Genomic DNA, 27,486 nt, shown 5'->3' with positions numbered 1-27,486 from the left:
ACATGATTTCCCATGCACAAAGCCATGTTGACTATCCCGAATCAGTCCTTGCCTTTTCAAATACATGTACATCCTGTCCCTCAGGATTTCCTCCAACAACTTACCCACCACCGATGTCAGGCTCACTGGTCTATAGTTCCCTGGCTTGTCCTTCCCACCCTTCTTAAACAGTGGCACCACATTCGCTAACCTCCAGTATTCTGGCACCTCACCTGTGACTATCGATGATATAAATATCTCAGCAAGAGGCCCAGCAATCACTTCTCTAGCTTCCCACAGAGTTCTAGGGTACACCTGATCATGTCCTGGGTATTTATCCACCTTTATGCTTTTCGAGATATCCAGCACTTCCTCCTCTGTAATATGGACATTTTGCAAGGTGTTACCATCTGTTTCCCTACATCCTATATCCTTTTCCACAGTAAATACTAATGCACAATACTCGTTTAGTATCTCCCCCATTTTCTGCAGCTCCACGCAAAAGCTGTCTTGCTGATCTTTGAGAGACCTATTCTCTCCTTAGTTACCCTTTTGTCCTTAATTTATTTGTGAAAACCGTTTGGATTCTGCTTAATTCTATTTGCCAAAGCTATCTCATGTCCCCTTTTTGCCCTCCTGATTTCCCTCTTAAGTATGCTTCTACTGCCTTTATATTCATCTAAGGATTCACTCAATCTATCCCATCTATACCTGACATATGCGTCCTTCTTTTTCTTAACCAAACCCTCAATTTCTTTAGTCATCCAGGATCCCTATACCTACCAGCCTTTTCTTTCACCCTACCAGGAATATACTTTCTCTGGATTCTCGTTATCTCATCTCTGAAGGCTTCCCATTTTCCAGCCATCCCTTTACTCGCAAACATCTGCCCCCAGTCAGCTTTCGAAAGTTGTTGCCTAATACCGTCAAAATTGGTCTGTCTTTTTAATCTTTGCACAGTTTGGCTACTGATCCTTTTGGCTTTTGCACATTGGCTGAACACATGCTGCGCCTCAGGTCTTTATGTCTGATAAACATATTTTTGGCCCATTATTCTTTATTTATTGATTAGATACATTTTTGATGATATATTGGAGTGGAGCCAAGACCACAAATTTCAGAGCTTTATGTGCAGCTACAGAACTAGATCTCACAAAATTTAGGAAAACGTGTGACATAATTTGGACAATTGCATCAATCATCAAATCAAATTGATTGGGAATCGTCTATGAAATCTATAAAATTATCTTTGATAATACTGCAGTGCTCATTTGTCTCTATTTCTGTATTTCTTAAGTTTCAGATCTCATATATCTGACAGCATGTTTTACGAGTCATCAACAACTATGTCCCAAGCATCAAAGAACAAACTGAAGAGGCAGAGCCGGGCTTTCTCACAGGTTCTGTATCGGAAGCTAAGCTACCGTGAGCGACATTCTGTGACTGATAGCCCAACGAATCAAATGGATAACCCTTCAGAGCTCTCCATCCAGCTGTCAACTCCTGGTATACTCAAGATCTTTGGCAATGAAATTTGCAGTGGCACGAACTACAAAAGCGTCCTGGCCACGCCACGGTCGAGTGCCCAGGAGTTGGTCAAAGAAGCCCTTGAGCGCTATGCTGTAAGCAGGAAGTCTGCCACTGAGTACCTATTGTGTGATGTGATTGGAAGGTTTGAGGGAATAGACAAACACTGGCAGACAGAGTGTCTCCGAGCCTTGGGGGATAATGAAAAGCCACTGCTTCTTCAAGATCTATGGAAACCCAAGGAGGGATTTGCCAGAAGATTCGAACTTCGAAGACGAGCTGAGGTGGAGGCGATGGCTGCTCAGGAGAAAGATACAACAACTGCAGGTAAAGTCTTGTGCATGCATTTCCTTTAGAGCATTTTGGGAACTTGTATCTGAGCACGTCTTAGATTATTCAGTTCATCTATCTTAGGGACTCAGAATAATTTGTTATATGCCTGTGGTAGAGATATGTTATTTGGATTGTTGCAAATTGTGATGGATAATCAATGTTTGTGAATTCAGAGGGTGCATGCTCACATCTTGAGAGATGAGGCCAGATTATGCAGAGTATTGTTGAGCTACAAACTGATGGAGCCCTCCTGCAGAGCGTGAAGGTAGCTTGTTATGCAGTTTAACTTCAGTCCATCTTTTATTAACTTGTTCCATGCCTATGTCAACAATCCTTTTTGTCTGCTTACCTTTCAGCTTGCTTGATTATATAATACAGGTGTTGCAAGATTTTCTGCTCTGCTGTTTGAGATTCATTCCTGAAAGTATAATTTACAGTTTTAAAATACATTAGTTTGTTTTGTTTTTCATGTAGTTGCTTTATCTTTGGCACATTTCTTGCTGCTGGTGCACACAGCTATATTTTTGTGTTGTATACTTTTGAAAATAGCTTTCCCATTTCGCTCTTGCTGATAATTACATTCAATTACTTGAATTCACCACAACTTTCATCTTTTTATTATTTTTAAATAGTAAAATATCCCAAAGTCCTTTACAGGAGACGTTTAGGGAGTGAATTTCAAATCTTACAGCTTATACACTACAGGTAGAGCATTGAAATTTTGGGATGCATAAGAGAACAGAATTAAACGAGTACAGATAGCTCGTCAGGTTGTAGGGTTGGGGGAGATTACAAAGATAGCAAGCAGCAAGGTCATTAAGGGATTTGAAAAAAACAAGTGTGAGAATTTTAAAATGAAGATGCTGCAATGCAGTACAGTAGCAGGTGATAAGTGAACCAGGTGAGGAGCAAGTTGGAATAAGGGCAGCAGGGTTTTGGTCGAGTTCAAGCTCACAGAGTATAATGTGGGAATTCTGCTGGGATTACAATGACAATTCTAACCTTAGAGAAGAAGGGCTTATGCTCGAAACGTCGAATTCCCTATTCCTGAGATGCTGCCTGGCCTGCTGTGCTTTGACCAGCAACACATTTTCAGCTTAGAGAAGAATAAGACATTCGAGCAGTGGTATGATGGCATTTCAGGAGTCTAACTCCTAAATGGAGTATGTATTCTTGTATCTTTAGCTCAATGGCACCTGCCCCACAAGTGCTCCTGTTCAACATTAGGGCGGGTATTGCATTAAAATCAGCTCCAACGTGGCTGTTTTTGTATCCTTGAGTAGTCTGATGGACTTTCAACTGAAGCTTATCCCTAACACCCATGACCATAAAAATGCAAAAGCACTCCATTACAGCAACAATCAAAAGCACACCGTCACACCATATTTTTAGATTTGATTCCCTAAGTGTGGAAACAGGCCCTTCAGCCCAAAAAGTCCACACCAATCCTCCGCAGAGTGACCCACCCAGACCCATTTCCCTCTGAGTAATGCACCTAAGGCTATGGGCAACTTAATGTGGCCAATTCACCTGACATGGGAGGAAACCCATGCAGACACAGGGAGAATTTGCAAACTCCACGCAGACAGTTGCCTGAGGGTGGAATTGAATCTGGTCCCTGGTTCTGTGAGGCAGTAGCGCTAACCACTGAGCCACCGTGAGAAATTACATTGCTTCTGAAGGATGTATAACATAGAACACAGAACGTGTAACATAGTGCAGTACAGGCCCTTTGGCGCTCAATGTTGCGCAGATTGTGAAACCAATCTAAAGCCCATCTAACCTACACTATTATCATCCATGTGTTTATCCAGTGACTATTTAAATGCCCCTAATGTTGGCGAGTTCACTACTGTTGCAGGAGGGTGGTTTGCTGGTGGAATGAACTTCCTGAGAAAGTTGTGGATGTGGGTACAGTTACAACATTTAAAAGTAGTTCTGCTTTGACCTGGAACTTGCAATTTATTGATCATTGGTTGGTTACTTGATTTTTTTTTCAATGATATCATATTAAAATAGTTAATATATGCAAACAATCAAAAGCTGTTTAACAGTTTTAGAAGTTGATGTAAACCAGAGAAAGCAGTAAAATAGGGGCTGATGTGATTCTAAGCACTTTCATGGAGTTTGAATCTGAAATTGTGGCTAAATCTGGCATTTTTCACTTGATTTGGAAAACTTAACACGTGGCTAGGTGAAAACCAAAGGAGGTAATACAGTGGTACAGTGGTTAGCACTGATGCCTCACAGCGCCAGGGACCTGGGTTCAATTCCCACCTCAGGCGACTGACTGTGTGGAGTTTGCACGTTCTCCCCGTGTCTGCATGGGTTTCCTCCGGGTGCTCCGGTTTCCTCCCACAGTCACAAAGATGTGCGGGTCAGGTGAATTGGCCATGCTAAATTGCCCGTGGTTTTAGGTAAGGGGTATATGTAGGGGTATGGGTGGGTTGCGCTTCGGCGGGTCGGTGTGGACTAGTTGGGCCGATGGGCCTGTTTCCACACTGTAAATAATCTAACCTAATGTATTTCTGGGACAGGCACCTCTGGAGAACAACACATTTAAATGTATAACTGCTGATTTATTTTGAGCATTTTGGCCTGGATTTTTCTAATAGCTTAGAAGTCCCAACCTACAGACTTTTGCATCCTTCTGAAATGCATGCCTGTTCCATGTGTGACTTTGTCCTTCCTCACAGTTTAGATGCACAGTGCATTTTGAGAGTTGTGCTAGGATGAATAAGAATTTGAATTTGATGGAAACGAGACTTTTGCTTGTAACACTTTGCCTCTTATTAATGCATCTCTGCTTCTCTATATAGTCCATCATCTGCCCTGCCCAAATTGTCACTGTGGCAGAGTGGCACATATCTCCACTTTAGTCTCCTTCCTTCCTTCTCAGACCCCTATCTCCTCCTTTGACAATTCCAGACTTTGCCCTATTCTCTTCCCTCTTCTTTAAAACCATGTTCTATTGTACGCTCGCTAAGACCTATTACAATTTGTGATGTATCTATTATGCAGTTCATGCTTGGTAACTTCAAGCTCCATATCACTCGCTTTGACTTTTCTCCTTTGATTTCACACCTCCTAAATGTTGCTAAAATCTCTGTATAAATACTATTATCATACTCATGGTCACTACTGTATTACCATAGTATCCATCACAAGTCCTTCTCTGATCTCTTCTTGTTTTGCTCCTGACACAAGCCCCCGATATGCTTTCAGCTTTTTCTTCCTGATGTGTGCATTCTAAAATTTCCTTCAAAATCACTTACAGTGCATTTTCAAGTGGCCATTGTCCTGGCCTCCATTTGCCATAATATTTCTGCAGCAGCCAATCTGCACAACCACCCCACCTAATGTCTGGGTGTTATGCTTGCTCGTTTTTCAGATGTCATTCTCATAAGGCTCCCATATTAATTGACTCCATCAGTAGATTTAATTGGACCACATCAGATTTTAATCAGAAGGCTGTGGAGGCCAGGTCATTGAGCATATTTAAGACAGAGATGGACAGGTTCCTGATTGTCAAGGGGATCAAAGGTTACATGGAAAAAGTGGGAGAATGGCATTGAGAAACTTATTGAGCAGAGCAGACTCACTGGGCCGAATGGCTTAATTTCTGCTCCAATGTCTAATGGTCTAATGATATCTTTCATCGTGTTCTATGGCACTATCACTATTCTAAATGGGACAGATTTGGAACAAATTAAGCAACTCAAGACTGGGCATCCATGAGGCATGATGGGCCATTACCACTGGCAAAATTGTATTCCCACACAATCTGCAACATCATGGCCCAGCATATCCCCTACTCAACCATTACCATTAAGCCATTGGATCAACACTGATTCAATGAAGAGTACAGGATGGCATATCAAGAGCAGCCCAAGCATTTCTAAAAATTAGGTTTGTCAACTTAGTTAAACTACAAGATTATTATGGGACTATTGCATACAAAACAGTAATAGACGGATGGAGCAATTTCACAACCAGCAGATCAAATTCAAGCTGTACGGTCCTGCCACATCCAGTCATTCACAATTAAATAAATAGTGTGAGGAGAAGGCTCCACAAATAGCCCCATCCTTAGCGAAGAGAGGCCCAATGCATCAATGCAAAAGTCAAGGTGAAGAATTTTCTCCTATCTTCAATCAGAAGTGCCAAGTGGATGATCCATCTCAGCCTCCTCCTGAGGACCTCAACATCACGAATGTCAGTTTTCAGCGATTCAGTTCACTCCAGTCATAAAAAGAAATGGCAGAAGGCACTAGATATTGCAAAGGCTATGGGCCCTGACAATATTCTGTCAACGCTACTGAAGTTCTGCTCGAGAACTAACTGCATCCTTAGCTGAGTGTTCCAGCACAGTTACAATATTGTTATCTACTTAAAGATGTGGAAAATTCCCCAAGTATGTCAGCTTCACATGAAGCAGGTTAAACCCAACCAGGCCAATTACTGTCTAGTCTTAGTCATAAGTAAAGTGATGGAATGGATTGGTAACTATCAAGCAGCAAATACAAAGGAATAACCTGTTTGCTGACACTCTGGGTTATGCCAGGGTTACTCATCTTCTGACCTCATTATAGCTTTAGTTCAAACTTCGTAAAAAGGACACCAGAGATGGTTACGTGCTTTTAGGAGCAAATCCTGGACAAGGTTCCCCATTTCATTAAAGTTTCAGATGAAATACTGCACACTATTATGTTCCACGGTGAGGGCTGGATAAACTGGCCCCCTTTCACTATTCATCCATCCCCTTGATTTTTTGGAACAAGGTAAATTAGAGATCACTCCCCTTGTGGATAGCTTTCTCCCAGGCCCAAATGAACTTGTACATTAAAAGGATCCAATTTAATCAGACTTTCTTGAATTAGTGGAAAGAGTGAGTATATTAATTACTAAATCAACAAGGAACACCAATGGAACACTATTAAATTGGAAAGAGTGCAGAAGAAATTTACAAGAATGTTGTCAGTACTCAATGGTCTGAGTTATAGGGAGAAGTTGGACAAGCTAGGACTTTTTCTTTAGAACATAGGAGATTGCAGAGTGATCTTATCGACGTGTATGAGATCATGAGAGACGTAGATAGGGTGAATGCACTTAGTCTTTTACCCAGGGTTGGGGAATCAAGGATGAGAGGGCATCAGTTTAAGGTTAGAGAGGAATGAATCAAAAGGAACCTGAGGGGCAACTTTTTTTTTTACAGAGGGTGGTTTGCTTGTGAAATGAGCTGCTAGTGGAACTTGTTGAGGCCAGTACATTAACAACATTTAAAGGCATTTAGATAATACATGGATAGGAAAGGTTTAGAAGGATGTGGGCCAAGTGCAGGGAAATGGGGTTAGAGTGGATGGACATTTTGGTTGGCGTGAACCAGTTCGGTTCAAAGGGCCTGGTTTCATTGCTATAGGACTCTATGATGTCCAATGCTAATCAATGATCCAAAGCCATTTGAAAAGCAAAAATAACCGCTTTCTCAGCAACTAACCATCTCCTTAAAACTCTTTAATTGCCATGCGCAACTTCATCAATAAGTGCATCGATAAGTCTATACTTTCATCTCAATGTTTCAGTAGCCACGACTAATTTCCTTTCGTCACCAAGAGAAGTCCCTCCCCATGCTGCTCCAACTATTAAGTGTTCTCTATTACCCCTGGAGATCATAATTCAGAATTTTTTGGGATTTTTCAACATATTTATACAAACAAACAAGTTTAAAACACAGATAAACATTAACATCCAAGTAGATGAAAATCCATGCAATGGTGTCTGTAACTTTGATCTCTGTGGTTCTTTCGAAGCAATCACTGTCAATGTCTTTGGAGTCGTACACAAGCTGCGAAACATCTGTATTAAAATATATAAAACACAGTGATCAATGTGCCATGAATTTGAGATAGTATTAAAATAATATGTTTTAATAAATTTAAGAACTTTTAACAGTTAAATAGTTTCTTGGTATTATATGTAAGGAACAATTATGTTTTTATTGGAGAACATGTATAAACAACAGGGTTATGAATTCCAGACAATTTTCAGATGAAGTAAATGCTTCAGTCAATCCCTGAGGCTTAGACGGGGGATGTACAATTTTTCTCATGATTCCATAAGTTTGCAGTTAGTGAGGAGACAGCTTTTACATCATTACTAATACCATGAGGTGCAAGAGTGTTTGTTTGAGAGACTGCTGAATCGTGTATCGGAAGATTAATTGCATTTTCTGACCAACCAGAAGACCTTGGTTAGTACTGTTTATTTGTCATTTTATTTTTAGTGGAGAAGAGATCTCGGATACATCTATTAGTAATTATACATTTCCCTCTTGTCCTACTTGCTGTTTAATTCAGAGTTTGGAAGCAAGTAAAAATAGGCTTGAATTTACCTCCCTTTCCTTGTAAATAGATTGCAAGACGAAATGAAATCAGAAAGTTAATGTTTAACTGTAATTCAACTTAACTTTTAAGTGTTTTGCCTTTAAATGGAATATTTTTGATTGAAATGGAAGTAGGAATGTAGGGACCTTAGTAGAATGATTTGTGATGAGTTTTTATTTCATTTAATTTCAGTGCTGCCCTATCTTTTGCTTTGTTATGAACTATTTTTAGAGAAGTAGAGCAGTGTCAGCAAAGTCCTGACAAAGAGTTTCTGCAAAATTCTAACAAAGGCTCCCTGGACCCAAAATGTTAACGCTGTTTTCCCTTTACAGATGCTTCACGACTTGCTGAGATTCTCCAGAAGTCTCTGGTTTTCTTCAGGTTTCCAGCATCCATAGTTCTTTGTGTTTGTTTTATTCCTGGAGTGAAATTTGAATCTTGAAACTTCTGGCTCGGAGATAGGGATATTACTTCCTGAGCCACAAGACTTCAATAGAGAGAGTTAATTTTCTGCAACATTTTTATTTGTAACGTTCTCATTGTTACTGATTGCTTGTGATAAAATAGTAATACCAATGTAGCATTTAAAACATGAAAATCTTTTGCCACTTAATTAAGTTAGAGTAAGTTAATAGATCATGGTGTTGGTAGATCATGTACATGGAGTGGCTGTGTTCCATGTTAATAATGTCCAATTAGCTCTGCATATAGTCTATGATTTCACTTGCAACAATCATGTATGTAAGTATCATTCTGAATCAAGCAAATGGTCAATGGCTCAGCTTAGATTGGTCTTACATCAGTTTAAATGGTCAAAACTAGTGTGGACTTGCAGACATTGAAGAACACAGAATTCTAATATTTGCATCAATATAGAATCTTTGCCTTATTTTGTATTTGATTTCAAATTTATTGCATAGTTCCTTAATACATCAGTACCTGTACATCATCCTCTTTATGTAATTTCATATCCTCAGTCCACAATCCAAAACTCCAGTGTACCTCCTGAAGCTGACTCTGTCTTTCTCTGATTGCATTGCTCTTTTCAGTTCCTCCAAATGCAAAACAATTCCTTTTAATCAGCTGCAGCAGAACAACATTTCCCTTCATTCTGCCAGAGGTAAACTAATTACCATCAGTTTGCTACTGCTATCTCATCTACTTATTTAAAGAAGGTCAGTTAGCTTAGTTGGCTGGACAGCTGGTTTGAAATGCAGACTGATGCCGACAGCATAGGTTTTCAATTCCTGCACCAGTTGAGGTTATCATGAAGGATTCTTCTATGGAAGGAATATGTTGACTTGACTTTGTTTATATTTAAGAGGCTGTTCTTGAGCAAGTCAATAACAATTGCATGGACCAGCAAGGGAACATCACCCCTTAACTATTCAAAAATGCCTTCTGTCTCTTTTTTTCACATGGTATGGTTGGATCTTCTCTTTCTTTTGAATAGGAAAGAAGGGATGAAGAGCTGGATGAAACATAAATCCTAATTAACAGCTGCACAGTCAATAAAGAGACTGAACTACACTCCAGAGGCTTTTGGACTCCTAAACCAGACTGAGCTGCAGCAGCAGTGAATTTTATAGTGTTTCTGCTCAATCTGTCTACCCTATAAAATCTAGTTACGCAAGCTCTGTTCTGTCTAATTTCCATTTTTGGATTCCTCCTGAGTCCAGTTAACTCCCAACTCTACACTACACTTCACTGCTTTTAATTAATATTTTATTTTCTTCATTCCTACTTCATTTAAAAAATGGCTTTAAAGTCCGGGTTTCTTTCCTCTATTTTGTACTCCAAACTTATGCATCTATGAAAAGTTAATGGTGATGTAAGTTGAAAGACAAAAGAGAGAGAAAATACAGTGGTCTTGTGTTAGTAGCACAGGAGTGGTGGGCCAAAATATTCTCTCTGTGCTGTGAATTTGATGATTTGATGTTAGCTTTTTGGCAGGACTAGCTGACAGAATGTCTGGAACTAGTAAAGCAGCAAAAAACATTGACAAATCATTAATAACAATGTAGAACAACACTCTGTTGGACCATGTATATATTGCCACATGCTGGGGGAGTCTGAATAATATTTCATGAACTCCCTTAATTGCTCAATGGATTTAGTAATATGTACCGGGAGGTACATTAGACAGTCTCATTATTTCCCTTACCTGTACTAAATAAACCAATTCCAAAGTAGGAATAGACAAAAGTTGAGTTGCTATCAATTACCTCATTGCTGGAGGTGAAAAATCTGGCATGGATTATCAGTCTTAATTGGGTCACTGGAAATATTGTTTGAAGATGGGGACAGATTTGAGCCTGATTGTGATGACCATTACAATTGTCTAGCTTGCTGACTTTTTTTTTGGCAAGTTAATCATATTAGCTGCCTGTTATTTGCCAAGATTGACATTCAGTTCTATTGAAGTAAGTGGAATTGAATATCAAGCAGGCTCGTAAGATGTCACTATTAAACACGACAGCCAAGAGAAAAATCTACCCCGTTATATGCACACATTTATTGTTAATTATTCTCTTTAAAGTTGCTGCTATTTTGTTATTAGTTTCCCAGTATGCACGACAAATCTTATTTTTGGAATTTTGTTAATTTTACAAATCCACCAAGTAGGTGATAACCAAGAGCTACGAAGGTTAATGTATTTTCTCCTCTACTTCGTGGGAAAATGCCTGTTTCACTCTGTCTAGTAACCCAGTGAGCAAATCCAGATGGAAGTTTCAGTATGACAGAACATTATCACATTATGACATTACATTTGAATGCCAGGATGCAGAATCACTGGGAATTTGGTATCCATTAATAAATGAGTATCAGTGGCCATTTACGCATGGTATCACTATAATTCTCTTGTATAAAACCCATTCAGAAATTAGGTAGCAACAAACAATGTTAAATAATCAATATAATTAAATAATGTTTGTTTGACCTCATCCATATCTGCTAAATTGTAAATAGCTTGTTACTTCAACTTAACATGCCATTTTGATGGATGAGGACCAAGTCAAAAATAAATTGATATTCTCAGCGGAAAGCACATTTCAACATTTAATAAAGGTGACTAAAAATATCTCATTATATGCAATCATACATTTTTTCTCCTTATTGGGTTGTCATCAGGAAGGAATTTGCTTGGGAACTTAGCTGTGTGACCATTTTTCTTATGTATTTTGAGCAACAAATATTTTATGAAATGTAGTCCAGTAAATATAACAGTACCACAGTCTCTCAGAAAAAATGCTCATGGTGTAAGCTATGTTCTTATTTCCAGGGAACAATTTTTCTTGTAGAATGACACAGAACAAAGAGAAGCCATTTAGCCCATTGCACTGAGGCAGAGTTATCCGCTACATTTCCTCAAGACTTTTTTCCCCCTTGAAATGTTTGTGAATTATGGCATATTACGATTACATGTATTTCTGTCACCCTTTTACATTGCACGTTATTCATCACCTTATTTAGGAGTGATGTAATGGGTTAGAAGCAGTTAAAAGAAGGTTTATCACATTAATATCAGTAATGGGTGAATTGCTTTAGGAGGAAAGGTTGGCAGGCTAGGCTTGTATTCACTGGACTTCAGGAGAGCAAGAGGTGAATTCATTGAAACATCAGAAAGATTCTGAGTGATCGTAACAGAATGCATGTAGAAAGGATGCTTTCTGTTGTGTAAGGACCTAGAACTAAGGGTCACTGTTAGAAATGAGGGGTCATTCATTTAAAGCAGATGAGGTGAAATCTTTTTTTCTGAGAGTCTTGAGCCTTTGGAATGGTCTTCCGCAAAATAGTCATAGAGGCATACAGCACGGAAACAGACCCTTCAGTCCCACTAGTCTTTGCTGATCATAATCCCAAACTAAACTAGTTCCACCTGCCTGCTCCGAGCCCATATCTGTCCAAACCTTTCCTATTCATATACTTATTCAAATGTCTTTTAGACGTTGTAATTGTACCCACATCCACCCTTCCTCAGGAAATTCATTCCACACATGAACTATCCTCATGTCTTTATTAAATCTGTCTCCACTCACCATAAGAATGTGCCCTTAGTCTTGAAATCCCCCTTTCTAGGGAAAAGACAACTACAATTAATTCTATCTGTGCCCATCATTATTTTATAAACTTCTGTAAGATCGGTTCTCAACTTCCAATGCTCCGGTGAGAAAAGTCCCAACCTAACCAGTCTTTCTTTATAACTCAAACCTTCCATACCCTACAGCATCCTGATAAATCTCTTCTGAATCCTCTCTAGCTTAATAATATCCTTCCTATAACTTGGTGACCAGAACTAGACCCAGTATTTTAGAATGTGGTGGAAACTGAGTCCTTGAATATTTTAAAGGTAGAGGTGAATAAATTCTTATAAGCAAAGGAATGAAAGGTTATCAGGAATAAGCAGGTATATCCATTTGAGGTTATAATCAGATCAATTGTATTTTTAAATAGCAGAGCTGGCTTGAAAGGCCAAATGACCTACTTCTGTTTCATGTTTGTATGTCAGATTACAAATCAATGTAAAATCAATTTGCTTAATTTTATCTATGATTCGTTTGCTAAATTCTATAGTAGTGATATACTGGTTGCCATCCCAATGCTACTGTGAACAGATTTTTTTTCTTAGTCCGCTTATGATTTTGAATATTTCTCTGTATTAAATCTTCTCTCTGCTGTAAGACTGAGGAAAAGCTAAGAGGAATCCTCACTTCATTATTCTTACCAAATAACTGAAGTTCCATTCTAGTGAAATTGAAGTAGTGGGGATTTAGTAGTGTTAGCGCGGATGAAATGATCTTCAGTCCGAGCCCAGAGTGTGGTTCGACGAACAGTAACTTTATTAAAGTATGTAACGCCGGCGGAGACCAACCGAGGTTTGAATCTCGATTGCTCTAACGTTTCCCGTGCGATGTTACAAGTTATATACTTCATGAGTCAGGATGTAGGAGATTGGGTATGAATGAGTGTGAATGGTGGTACTCATGGCTGGAGTATGTGTGAATGTCAAGCTTCCTGCCGTCCTCGGAGAGTCGGCAGCATACACAAAAGGTGTGTTGTTTATTTTTACATGAATGGGTCCGGGTGCCATCTGCTTGTCTCTCCGTGAGGGCTGGAGGCTAGCACCCCCCTTTGTTACTTCCAAAGTGTTAGGTTCATCCTTTTGTGTAGGACTGTTTTGCATGATCAGGTTATGGGTGTGTGTCAGTTGGAGTCTTGACGAGATTATAAGGTGGATTTCGATCTGAGTCATGACCGTTGTCTGGAGTCCTGACTAGTGTCTGGTCTGGTGTGTATTTGGATCTATCTTTGGGTCCCCTTCTCCCGATCATGTGGTCGGGCTGGCAGCTGCTGTCTTAAAATGGATACTGCTGGCTTAAAATGGATATGGCTGGTTTTCCCGATGTGGGCCTTGCTCCATGGTAAACACGGGGCGGTTTATGCCCGCCTTCAGTAGCACAATAAAACTGAGGTCAAAGATCAACCATGACCATGTATGGCAGAGTAGGATTGAGGGGCTGTGTGGCCTAATGTGCTTCAAGTTCATAGATTCTTAAATCTTTTTTGCATCTTTGACAAACTTCTGAAAGGTATTGCCCAGAATTGAACACAATGCCACGGTTGATGCCGAACCAGGAGTATATAAAGATTTTAAAAAGCCAAGGATTTCACTGCCAGCTCAACTCATCCGTTTGTGTTCAAAGATTATTTACACACATTCCCAGTTTTCTCTGATCCTGTGTCACTTTTACACGTGTCATTTAATTAGTTCTTCCTACCAAAATGCATTAGTTCACACTTCTATGTTCCGAATCATCAATCCGTTTCACCAATCTGTTTATATCCTCCTCATTGCTCATTACTCATTACGTTGTAACATTTTGAATAATCTGCAGAATGTGAAATTGTGCCCTGTATCTACTAGTTCAGGTCATTGGTGATTCCAATATGATCCCTGGGACAAAATAGTACACCACCTTACAGTTTGAAAAACACCTATCCACTGCTATATTCTGCTTATTGTCCTTTGGAGAATTTTGTACCATCTTGTCAGTATCCCATTAACCCAATGGGTTTTAATTTAGTTAATAAATTTATGTTGATTTTGTTTTAACAAGTAAGATAGCTGCTTTCAGTATTTAAATAGTAGAACCAGGTATTTTTCCTGAGTTCCTAATTATCCATCATAGCTATCCTTGTGGACCTCCATCAATCTCTGTTCCTAATCCAATTAATTCACTATCCTTGCATTTCTTTGCAAACTTCTGCAAGACCTACTTCTGTGGCCTCTTGCTGCCCTACGCACCTGTGCACTGTATTCTTTTCAAGTCTACCATCTGTCTCCTTCTGTATGCTCCACTTTTTATGGCTGCCTTCAATCAATTTGTTTCTACACTCAGGAACTGGATCTTCCACCTTGCTACCTCTATTTATGTTCATCGCCCGAAAAGCCATTTCTTTAATCACTTTTTATTGAGCTGATTACTGATGTAGGTATGAGATACTTTCCTTTGTGAGCAGAACCATAGAATGGAAGAGCAGAGAGATTAATCTAAAACTTTACACAAAGAAATGTGACTGCATGAAGGAGGGCATGGATTACATTTACAAAGTTGTTGTCAGAATGGAAAACTATTGGATAGGCTAGGAGGTTTTCTATTGAACAGAGGAGGTTTTGAGGTTATTTAACAGAGGCATATGAGAGTTATGAGAGGAATAGGAAGGATCTTTTAGTTGAGAAGTCAATAACCAGGCACTATGAATTTAAAATAGTTGGCAGATGAATTAATATGAAACTGAGGGAAAATCTTTTCACCTAGAGGGTGTTGGGGTCTGGCATTTGCATCTGACAGGGTGATGTGTGGAGAAATGCTTATTGCATTTTAATAATGCTGGATATTGACTTGAAGTGCTTTATCTACAAGGTTTTGGACCCAGACCTACAAGCAGTGAACTGGCTGGATTACGTTTGGACAGTACTGACAGAGTAGATCAGTTTGCTTCTTCTGTTGTAAATTTTTACTGTTTCTATGTCCTATGACTGTTTAGACAAAACGTAACCACACTTTGGACTGAAGACTTTACCTGAAATTAAGTTTATAGATAAAAATGATAACCTTTCAGAGACTTGTTGCTGAACATGAAATCATGTAGCTTGATCAACAGCTGAAATGGAAAGATTACTTGGATGAATATTTATTTGCTGTCCAATGATTTACTGTTGAAGTTGATTTGCCATTGCAAATGAACACTAAAGAGAGAGATTGGTTTAACTGCAGCTCACAAATTGTATGGAAGTTTTCCTGTTTATGTTTGTTTGACTCTTCTGCTCCCTTTACTCAGGATCTATGCAAATGGATAGGAGATGGAGAACAAGCGAAACAGATTAAAGTGTAGAAAATATAGCATCTTTAGTTTTTGAATTCCATCGTGTTTTTGTTAAGCTTTTGAGATGGAAACTGCTTCATTAGTGAACATATATAGGAATTGAACAAACAGTATTATGAATGCAAAAGTAAAATTAATTTAGCTATATTATGAAGGGGGCTTAGGAGGAGGTTCCAAATGAGTTAAATAGATTCATAAACTTTAATGTGGCATTGACAACGTAGAATATTTTATTTTTTAGATTAGATTAGATTACTTACAGTGTGGAAACAGGCCCTTCGGCCCAACAAGTCCACACCGACCCGCCGAAGCGCAACCCACCCATACCCCTACATTTACCCCTTACCTAACACTACGGGCAGTTTAGCATGGCCTGTTTAATTGTTGTATTTTTTTATTTTCATTGGTGACTACAAAGTCTGAACTTCAAGACTTTGAAACATTTTCCTACACAAACTTGTCACTGAAAATCAATCTGTAGGTGTGTGAAATAGTTGGTGTTATTATAATTCATGTGTATCTTGAAGTCACAGTTTAGTTGAAAATGTGAAATTGTCTATTTTGGCAGAAAGAATAAAAAAGAAGCATGCTATCTAAATGTTGAGAGGTTATAGAGCTCTGAGTTGCAGAGACTTCTGGGTGTTCGAGTGCATGACGGCAGAAGATTAGTATGCAGGTACAGCAGTGATCAGGAAGACTAATAGAATGTTATGTTTTGTTGTGAGGGGAATTCAATGCAAGTGTGGAGAGGTTATGTTTCAGTTATATATGGCATTGATGAGACTGCATCTGGAGTACTGTGTACTGTACTCTCAGAAGAATGTTAATGTAAGTTCAGAGAATATTTTTTGAACTAATAACCTGGATTACCTTATGAGACAAGGCTAAACAGGTTAAGCCTGTATGTTTAGGAGTTTAGAAGAGTCACAGATGACTTAATTGAAACATATAAGAGCCTAAGTGGACTTAACCAGATGAATATGGAATGGATGTTTTCTCTTGTGGGCGGCACGGTGGCACAGTGGTTAGCATTGCTGCCTCACAGCGCCTGAGACCCGGGTTCATTTCCCGACTCAGGCGACTGACTGTGTGGAGTTTGCACGTTCTCCCCGTGTCTGCGTGGGTTTCCTCCGGGTGCTCCGGTTTCCTCCCACAGTCCAAAGATGTGCGGGTCAGGTGAATTGGCCATGCTAAATTGCCCGTAGTGTTAGGTAAGGGGTAAATGTAGGAGTATGGGGGGTTGCGCTTCGGTGGGTCGGTGTGGACTTGTTGGGCCGAAGGGCCTGTTTCCACACTGTAAATAATCTAATCTAATCTTGTGGGAGAATCTAGAACCAAGCCTATTTAAGACAGATAAGGAAAACCTTTTTCTCTGATGATTGAGAGTCTTTGATATTCCCTTCTTCAAAAGTTGTGGACGCAGAATCTTTAAGTTTTTTAAGGCAGAGGTACATAGATTCATGTTTAGCAAGGGGATGGAAGATTATCGGGGGTATACAGGAAAGTAGACTTTAGGTTAAAAACGTCAGGTATGATGTTATCAAATGGTAGAGTAGACTAGAAGGGTCAGGTGACCTACTCTTGTACCTTCTTTGTATTTTTTTTTTGAAACCTGATTTGCAGGAAGAATCCATGAACCTGATTAATAGTCTGATTCTTAATCAACCCATACGAGAACAGTGGAATTCATGTCTGAACTGGTAAGTACAAACATTCATGATGCCAAGCAAGATCACATTTCTCAGAAACCTCTGTATACTTCACATAGTTTGTATATGCAAAGTTAAAAATGACTTAACACCAGGTTATAGTCCAACAGGTTTATTTGGAAGCACTAGCTTTCAGAGCGTTGCTCCTTCATCAGGTGGTTGTGGAATATAAGATTAGAAGACAGAATTTATAGGGAAAAATACAGTGCCATGAAACTGAAATGATATATTGAACCAAAGCTTGCAACCCATTCTAAAAGATGAAAGACTTAACAATCCAGGTTCATTCAATATATCATTTCAGTTTTAAGACATTGTAATCTTTCGCTATAAATTCTGTGTCTTCTGATCTTAACCTCCACAACCACCTGATGAAGGAGCAGTGCTCCGAAAGCTAGTGCTTCCAAATAAACCTGTTGGACTCTAACCTTTTGTTGTATGATATTTGTGTTTGTCCACCCCAGTCCAACATCGGCTCCTCCACAGTTTGTATACGCAGGTAGTACAGCCATTTTACAAACATCAACATTCTACAAACATAAATGAAATGAATGATTAATTATAAGACACATTTGCGGAACTTTTGGAGAACTCATTTCATTATTTCAAATTATGCTGTGTGATCTTTAACCATAAGTCTTATGCCTAAGTCTACACCTGTGAAAAAACAAATTCTTATTCAATCCTTGCTGTAGTCTTTCAAGTGGTATTTGAGCCTTCAGGCTAAACTAGAGAATGGAACAGACCACAGAAATATTTTCACCAGTAATCTTTATGTTCCTCTGTTCTTGTAATTCCTGTACAATCTTTGTGTAATGTTTCGGAATTCCTAGTATATAAATTAGCTATATATTGGATTGAATGGTGTAGGTGTACTGGAGATCAGGATCAAGTGAGTCAGCAAACTGGGAAATTCACTGAAGCACACAACAAGAATATGTAGCAAAATTCTACTGTAATTTCCAATCATGATCATGTGTATAGCAAGTGTGATCAGAGAAGCATCACAATTTGCAGTTAATTAAAACATGTGACAAAAATTCTAAACAATGCCTTAAAAGCATCTGGTGGAAAGGTTGTTTTTCAGAAAATCCAATGGCCAGTCTGCCCATTTAATCTGGATGTAAAATATTTTAAACAGCATCTGATATTTATTCAGAGTTCAGAATTAATACAACACAGGATACATGTTACTCCTTTTGACTCGCATTAATAGTTGTGATCGTGTGAACAGCATTGATAAGAGGATTGGTTTGATGGGTGATACGGATCATTCAAATCCAACTTGCTGTTTTGGATTGCTGACTGACAGCAATGGGTAATGAGAGTTAATTATGAAACCCTTAAAATGGCGCAGGGATTAGACCATGATTAACCCATGCCAATTATTACAATGCTAGCAATAGGCAAACTTAATGCTCTGTCTGAATTTGACTGATACCTCTGTATGCCAGCATTGCATAGTACACACACTGGGGCATCAGGTTGTGTTGGGATGGGGAGGCAACATCATGAGTGGCTAGCACTGCCTAAAGCTAGCCTAAACTGCTTAGAACTAATTTGTACCTTTGAAAGGGGAGGTGTATTATGTCTGACGCAGGTGCTGACAGTCATAGTTGGAGTAAATCTGACTTTCGGGGAAAAACATGGGGAAAAGCACCACAGGCAGCAACATTTTGGAAGTCTCGGTGGATTAGAAGCGATATGCTGTATCAACCAGGGAAGGAAGGTCTCCAAATGTATTATCTGATGAAATTGTGAATAAATAGCTGTGGAGGATAGTGCCCCCCAGAAGTATAGCCCTGAGGACCTGGAAGCAGTGTTGCAAGAGGTTCAATGGCCATACCGACTGTGTAACATACTGTAAAGTGAAATAAATCCTGACACTGCTCTGCTGTGTAGTACTGCATTCTTCCAGAGTATTCTATGCAAAAGAAGCATTGTTTAAACATGGAGGGTTGTATTGTTGCACACTAGTTAGACAGTGACTGAGTAGCATCATTTGCAGTTCTGATCATAGTGAACCAATATGTTTGCATCATTTGCTTGACTCACGCAGGAGAGAATGAAGTCATGTTAGCTCTCTTTTGAATATACCGTCTTGATTCATAAATATCCTGTCTTGTGGAATAATTGCATTAACATTAACAGCATATATAATGATAATTATGCAATTACATAATGGTCACAGATTGGATTTGGGGGATTTGTGACCAAGTCCAGGCATTCTGCCATTTGTCAAGAATTATTGGAAATTTAAAATTTTTTTAGCAGCAGTTTGTAAATGATACACTCATTAATTAGACAGAAAAAGTATGCAATGCAAGTCAGTTGAGAATTGTTCATTCTTACCAGAGGACAAAAGGGTAGTTGACACTGAGTCTGCCGATTTCATTAAGACAGCATCCAGCTCTCTAGCCAAAGTGTTAGAGATCTCTTCCCTGAGTCTTCCCTTGGCATCTTCTTGTCCAACTTTCATGAAGAAGATGGCTTCCTGCTGAGGACTGTACCCTACAAAGACCATCTCACCTGGTCTGCCCCAGAGCATTTGTTGGTCAACTGTATTTCCAGGAGCTACTAATTTATGCTCTGCCATTTTGTCCATTTGAATCCTTCTAGCCAATGGATATTGCACAGCTACACAGAATGACCATTCCCCACTGGCCAACCTTCAACTGAAAGTTAATTTTCAATATTTTGAAAACAAAACTTTTATTTTCCTACATGTTGTATTGTTAAGTGGGTACACATAGTGCCTACAATTCTTTGGCATCAGTTTAGGAAAACTTGTATCTGTGGTAGTTTTTATTGTCACATGCTTTTGTCTTGTTCATTAAAAATTATTTATGTTTGGAGAAAGCAAGTAACTGCTGTACTGGTAGTTAAATGAGATCTCTCACTACACAGAAAATTTCTAGACTAATTCAGTTTTAAGGGACACTGATTTCTAAAAGTCCTTCCTATGAAAAAGAATTATCAAAATTAACCTCTTCCAATCTAATTCTTAACTAGCTCATCTTTTACTAAAATACAAGTTCTTTATTAGACATAGCAGATAACATATTAACTGTTCAAATGGTTTTAATATCAGGCTTTGGGCAGCTACTAAACACGCAGATAGCATCTTCAATCAAGGGATTTGACTGATAGTATATATCAAGTGTGTTCTATTAGTTTTTGAAGATCTTGTTCTATTTCTTTATTCTGCTGAACCATTTTAAACAGTTTTTTTTGAGGTATTGATCCTGAAGATGAATTTGAAGTTTAGGGGAAATGGATGACTATGTTGAGAGACGATCTTAAGGAATGCTTGGAGGTTTTACTTTCACTGCTGTGACATTATATATGAATATTGTGACCAAGGTGTGACGACCTATTATAGTTGTCTTCTGCCAAATCTACTTGGTCTTCATATTCATTTCAGGTTCGCTGTTGATTCTGTGCTGGGTTCTTGGCCAGAATATCCTCACCAGTTGACCATAGTATTCATGTTATCTGGATGAGCATAGTTCTAGAGGGAGGGGAATGTTCCCAAAGTGCAGTATAACTGGTGTTATTTCATATTTCACATAGTTTGTGGCTGCTTGTGTGACCACTGGTTCTTTTACTAGCCTCCTTTCTAATTGTGGGCAGTTGTCTTTTGGAATTATTGCTCCATCCATCTGCCTGCTTTTTCTTTTCTTTTTCCTTAGATCAGATTAGATTAGATTACTTACAGTGTGGAAACAGGCCCTTCGGCCCAACAAGTCCACACCGACCCGCCGAAGCGCAACCCACCCATACCCCTACATCTACCCCCTACCCAACACTACGGGCAATTTAGCATGGCCAATTCACCTGACCCACGCATCTTTGGACTGTGGGAGGAAACCGGAGCACCCGGAGGAAACCCACGCAGACACGGGAAGAACGTGCAAACTCCACACAGTCAGTCGCCTGTGGCGGGAACTGAACCCAGGTCTCTGGTGCTGTGAGGCAACAGCGCTAACCACTGTGCCACCGTGCCGCCCCTTAGATTTCTCTCTCTTTTCCTTGTTTCCACATTGAAACTTTCATCTACTGGGACTTTGACTTTTTGGATGGTTGCAGTATGTACAACAACAGATGAACTTATAAGATTCTTCACCTTTCCCTTCACCTGTACCATCTTGTGGATGCTTCTTATTAAGCATTCAACCTACCTCAATCTTAGGTTGTCAAAACAGAAAATTCTTACCAGAATTACTTTATTGTTTTAGAATCAGTTTTTCTATGGATTAATATATTAGTACTTTAATCATTTAAAATATGTTTTCTTCGTCTTCAGGCCATAATACCCATTTTGTCAAATAGAAGATCCATTCTTCAGTGTGATTTCACCATGCTTTCCCTCATGTTAGTTCATTCATATGTTTGAAAAAAAATCATTTCTGCTTATATACAAAGGGCGGTGTATAGGGTGTCTACACTCTGCTGATGCTGTAATTGGAGCTTGGAGGCTGAAGTGGGAACACCTGTTTGAGGCTAAGAGCATGGGTCCCTTCCTGGAGATACTTCAGTCTGGGATTCTTTGTTGTTGCTGGTGTCTTAGGAAGCCTGATAGCCTGCATTTCTCCTCTGAGTTGAAGCGGGAAATAACAACATCTGTTATAACTGGGAGGAGCTGCTATTGCTGAATTGAGGCCTAGAACCTGGACTCTGAGTTGCTACTACCACCTTTGGAAGCCTGGTGGCCTGCAGTAAGATTACAGTGATGACACCAGCTGTGCCAGGGAGAAGCTGTTGATGCTGCTGGTTGGGGCCTAGGGCCATGGGTGTTGCAGCCTGCCTGACTGGAGGGACTCAAGCCTGGGACTTGTGCTGCTGGTGCTGGCGAGCTGAGAGGCCAGCACATTGCGGGAAGCTGATCTGCAGTAAGAGTTCCAGAGGGTAAAAGAGTGCAAGTGGTGACCGGGGAGCAAGCAGAGAGGCAAACCTAAACAGCTTCTGGTGAGAGGGAGTGTGAGCTCCCAGAATGACGTCACAGTCAAGCTGGAAAGCTGTTTGAGGGATGTGTTGTATACATCTTTAATTTTCTTTCTCTAATCAAATAACCTGTTAAAATTACTATACTTACTAGTTAACTGTTAGTGTGTGTTAGTAAGAGTTCGATTTAGTTTTTTTAAGTGGGTAATTTTTCAGTTAATTAAAGGAATGGCAGGCCAGCTCCTTCAGGCAGTATGGTCCACTTGTAGAGAGTTCTTGGATGCTGATGGCATCGATAAGCAACATGTGTAGGAGGTACCATCAGTACCACCAACTCGAATACTGGGTTATGGAGCTTCAGCAAGGTCTGGAAGCACTGAAGAGCATCTGGGACAATGAGAGTTATGTGGATAGCATGTACAAGGTGATGGTCATCCCACAGAGTGAAAGGATGCAGGACGATGGGTAATGGATGAGCATCACATGCAAACATAAGGCAAGGCAAGTAGTGCAGGAGTCCCCTAAGATCATCCCACTAGCCAACTGGTACTTTGTGCTGAGTTCTGGCGATGGTGATAATGCCTCAGGGAATTGCAGCCAAAGCAAAACCTGTAGCACTGCTGGATGCTGAACTGCACAGAAGGGGGAGAAAAATTGGTTAGGACTGTAGTTGAAGGAAGATCAATCATTAGGGGAATGGAGAGGTTCTTCTGTAGCTGCTCTAGTGACATCAGGGTAGTGTGGTTCACCCCTTAGTGCAAGAGTCCTGCAGGTTACTGAGCAGCTGCAGAGCATTTTGATAGGGGAAGCGAACCAGCCAATGGTTGTGTTACATGTTGGTACCTATGACATTGGTAGGAAGTGGAATGTTGAAGGCTGAATTTATGCTGTGAAAGGTTGTAAGCCAGTGCCTCAAAGATAGTAATTTCCAGATTACTACCTGTACCATATGCTTGTGAGGCTAGGAATTGGCAGATTAGGCTTTGGCTTGGGGAGTGGTGTAGGAGGGAGAGCTTTAGACTTTGGAATAAGTGGGACCATTTTTGGGGAAGGTGGGACCTGTTCAATGGGGTTGATCTTCACCCAAACAGTCACGGGACCAATATTTTTGTGCGTGGTTTTGCTACCGCTGTTAGGTGGACTTTAAATTAGTCTGTCTGGGGCAGGTGGGAACCTAAGGGAAAGCTTTGAGTTAGCTAGAGTGAATGAAAGCTTAAGAAGAAGAGAATCAAGATGGTAAATAAAAAGCAAGAAGCAGCTAAGCAGTACAGGACTAAGGTGAGTGGAAATCAGGTAATGACAAAAAAAGAGAGAATGCTTACAAACAAAGGTTCTTCTCATGGAGGTGTTAAGATTCAAAAGTAGGTATAAAAACTGGCATAAGGGCACTTTACCTGAATGCTCGCAGCATATGAAATAAGGTAAATGAGTTGATAGCACAAATCATTGTGAATGGGTATGATTTAGCCACCATTACAGAGAGATGGTTGCAGGAGGGTCACGAGGAGTTAAATATTCAGGGGTATCGGACTGTTTGGAAGGTTAGACAGGCAGGAAAGGGAGGTGGTGTAGCTCTGATATTTAAAGATGACATCCGGGTAGTAGTGAGAGATGATATAGGATTAATGGAGAAAAAAGGTTAATCAATGTGGCTGGAAATGAGAAATAGCAAGGGGAAAAAGTCATAGGCGTAGTCGATAGGCTGCCAAATAATAACACCCATGGTGGGGTTGGCAATAAACAATGAAATAATTGATGCATGTAAAAATTATATGGCAATTATCATGGGAGATTTTAAACTACATACTGACTAGTCAAAAACCATGTGTGTCAAGACAGCCTTGAGTTCATAGAGTATGTTTGCAATAGTTTCCTTGAACAGTATGTCATGGAACGTATGAGGGAGCAAGTTATCTTAGTTCTGGTCCTGTGTAATGAGACAGGAATAATTAATTACCTCATAGTTAGGGATCCTTTTGCAAGGAGCGATCACAGTATGGTTGAATTTAAAACAGATGGAGGGTGAGAAGGTAGTATCCAATACCAATGTCTTGTGCTTAAAGAAAAGAGACTACAGTGGGATGAGGGAAGAGTTGGCTAAGGTAAACTGGGACCAAAGACTATATGGTGTGACAATTGAGGAATGGGGAGGACTTCCAAAGTGATTTTTCAGTGCTCAGCTAAAATATCTACCAGTAAAAAGGCAGGGCTGTAGGAAAAGGGGTAATATTCCATGGATAACAAAGGAAAACAAGCAGAGTATCAACTAGAAAGCTAATGCATACAAAGATTAATAGGAAACAAGAGGATTGGGAAATCTTTAAAGGTCAATAGAAATCCAAGAAAAAAGCTATAAAGGAAAGGTAAGATGGATGAGAGTAAACTAGCTTAATATAAAAACAGATAGCAAAAGTTTCTACAAATATATATATCAAAAAAAGAGTGTGAAAGTAAACATTAGTATCATAGAGGATGACAAGGGGTATTTTATAATGGGAAATGGTTCAGGTATTGAACAGGTCTTTTGTGTCAGACTTCACAGTGGAAGACACAAATAACATACCAATAATTGGTGACAAGGAGGCTATTGCAGGTGAGGACCCAGAAACAATCATTATCACTAAACAGGTAGTGTCGAGCAAGCTAATGGGGCTAAAGATAGACAAGTCTCCTGGCACTGATGGAATACATCCCAGGGTACTAAAAGAGATGATAAAGAAATAGCAAATGTGCTCGTGATAGTTTACCAAAATTCGCTGGACTTGGGCAGTTCTGGCAGAGTAGAAAACAGCAAATGTGACACTACTGTTTTTTTTAAAAAAAGGCAGGCAAAAGGTAGGAACTTAAACACCTATTAGCTTAACTTCTGTAGTGGGGAAATTGCTTGAATCTATTATTGAGGAAGAAAGAGCAAGACATCTGGATATAAATTATCCAATTGGACAGATTCAGCATAGATTAATGAAAGGCAGGTTGTGTATAACTAATTTACTGGAATTCTTTTGGGGAGATTGAGTGCAGTAGATAATGGGGAAGTGGTGGATGTGGTGTACTTGGATTTCCAGAAGGCATTTAACAAGGTGCTGCACAAAAGGGTTCTGCATTAGATAAAGATGCACAGCGCTACAGATAATGTATTCGCATGGATAATGGATTGGTTAACTAACAGAAAGGAAAGGGTGGGGATAAATAGGTGCTTTTCTGCTTGGAGATCATTGGCTAGTGGTGTACCTTAGAGATCAGTTTAGGGACTGCAATTGTTTCCAGTTTACCTTGATGATTTTGAGTTGGGGTCTAAGAGTGGTGTGCCAAAGTTCGCAGATGACATTAAGATGAATTGTAGAGCAAACTATGCAGAGGACACTTGAAATTTGCAGAGGGATATGGATGGGTTAAGTGGGCGGGCGAGGGTCTGGCATATGGAATACAATGTTGGTAAATGTGAAGTCATCCATTTTGATACGAATAATAGCAAAATGGACTATTATTTAAATGGTGAAAAATTGCAGCATGCTACTGTGCAGCGGGACCTGGGTGTCCTTGTGCACGAATCGCAAAAGGTTAGTTTTCAGGTGCAGCAGATAATTAAGAAGGCATATGGAATATTGTCCTTCATTGCTAGAGGATGGAGTTTAAAGTAGGGAGATTATGTTGTAGCTGCGTTGGGTGCTGATAAGGACACAGCTGGAGTACGGTTTTGGTCTCCTTACTTGGCAAAGAATGTACTGGCACTGGAGGGGATGCAGAGGAGGCTGACAGGATTGAGCGGGTTGGCTTTAGAGGAGAAGTTGAGTAGACTGGGATTATTTTTTCCTTTTTTTTGATATGACTTAAAAACACCAAGGTTGCTTTCATTGACTTTTGTTTTAGAATAAAATTTAAAATTTGTTTGTCCTCCTTATAATGGGATTATATTCCTCCCTATAATGGGATTATATTTCTCCTTATAATGGGATTATATTCATTGGAATTTAGAAGAATGAGGCGATCTTATTGAAACACATAAATTCATGAAGGCAATAGATAAAATGGAATCAAGGAGGTTGTTTCCACTGGCAGGGAAAATGAACTAGGGGGCATAGCCTCAAAATAAGGGAAAGCAGATTTAGCACTGAGCTGAGGAGGAACTACTTCTCCTAAACGGTTGCGAATCTGTGGAATTCCCTGCCCAGTGAAGCAATTGAGGCTACTTCGTTTAATGTTTTTAAGGCAAAGATAAATTTTTGAACAGTAAAGGTGTTGAGGGTTATGCTGAGCAGGCGAGTAAGTGGAGCTGAGTCTATGATAAAGATCAGCCATGATCTTATTGAATGGTGGGACCAGATGGTCCATTAATGCTCCTATCTTTATGTTCTTACACTAGTGCATATGCATGCATATCCTCAATGCCTAGTCCTGATATTTTGGTTGCTGGCCAGACTATCCCATTCAGTTCTCTGAGATAGTTCAAGAACACACATATCTTAAAATAAAGTCATTAATTAATCAGTGTCATGAGACTTCCCTTTCACTTGATATGTTCTCTTTCAATGTTGTGTAATTTTCCTCTTACTTTGTTTTATTCTATGTGGGACATCCCATTCATGGTCACTCTATCTGATTCAGGAGCTCTGAAGAAACCTTGCTGTCCAGTTAAAAAAACTGTTTTTGTGATGTCTTTAAAACAGAGTTCAAACGTTACTGAGTTGTTCTAAGTATTATCAAATTCTGCTTGTTTGTTCATTCTTACATAAAATCATTTTCTGAAAAGTAACTTGCTAAATGATGCTGGGCTTTTTCTTCTTTTAAAGGTATTACAAATTCAAATATGGCAATATCACGTTTGAGGGTTTTTTAAAAAAATGTGTTGTTGGGCTCACAGGATTTGTTAGTAGTTATGGCGTTGCTAAAGCATTTTTTTTCCTTTTTTTTGATATGACTTAAAAACACCAAGGTTGCTTTCATTGACTTTTAGAATAAAATTTAAAATTTGGTTGTCCTCCTTAAATTTCATATAAATTTCTACTTGGTTGTATGAAATGGCTATTTGTTTCTATAATTAAATTGATACAATCATGTCCAAGCTTGGTGGTTTTAAATGGTGCTTTTATGTCAGAGACAAAAGTGATAATAGTGAGTTCAGGGTAACTTTCATATTTTCCATTCTTAAACACTTTGTCTCATAAGATAATAAATGGCCTGACTGGTCAAGGTCAAGTTTCTGAAAGGCAAGGCCTTTAGTC

The 27,486-nt window shown here is 39.4% G+C and overlaps 1 protein-coding gene across 1 annotated transcript in view; it reads left to right on the top strand.

Moving 5' to 3' along the window:
- The first annotated feature begins 1,301 nt into the window (after positions 1 to 1,301).
- The window catches only part of radil (Ras association and DIL domains), a 104,864-nt gene continuing 78,679 nt past the window's right edge, over positions 1,302 to 27,486 (top strand). Inside the window, exon 1 of the mRNA XM_060840336.1 lies at positions 1,302 to 1,833. Coding sequence (XP_060696319.1) covers positions 1,302 to 1,833 — 532 coding nt within the window. The remainder of the gene's footprint in view (positions 1,834 to 27,486) is intronic.

This window comes from Hemiscyllium ocellatum, chromosome 20 (genome assembly GCF_020745735.1).
Source record: "Hemiscyllium ocellatum isolate sHemOce1 chromosome 20, sHemOce1.pat.X.cur, whole genome shotgun sequence".
NCBI lineage: Eukaryota > Metazoa > Chordata > Chondrichthyes > Orectolobiformes > Hemiscylliidae > Hemiscyllium > Hemiscyllium ocellatum.
This window is presented reverse-complemented; position numbering and strand designations above follow the sequence as displayed.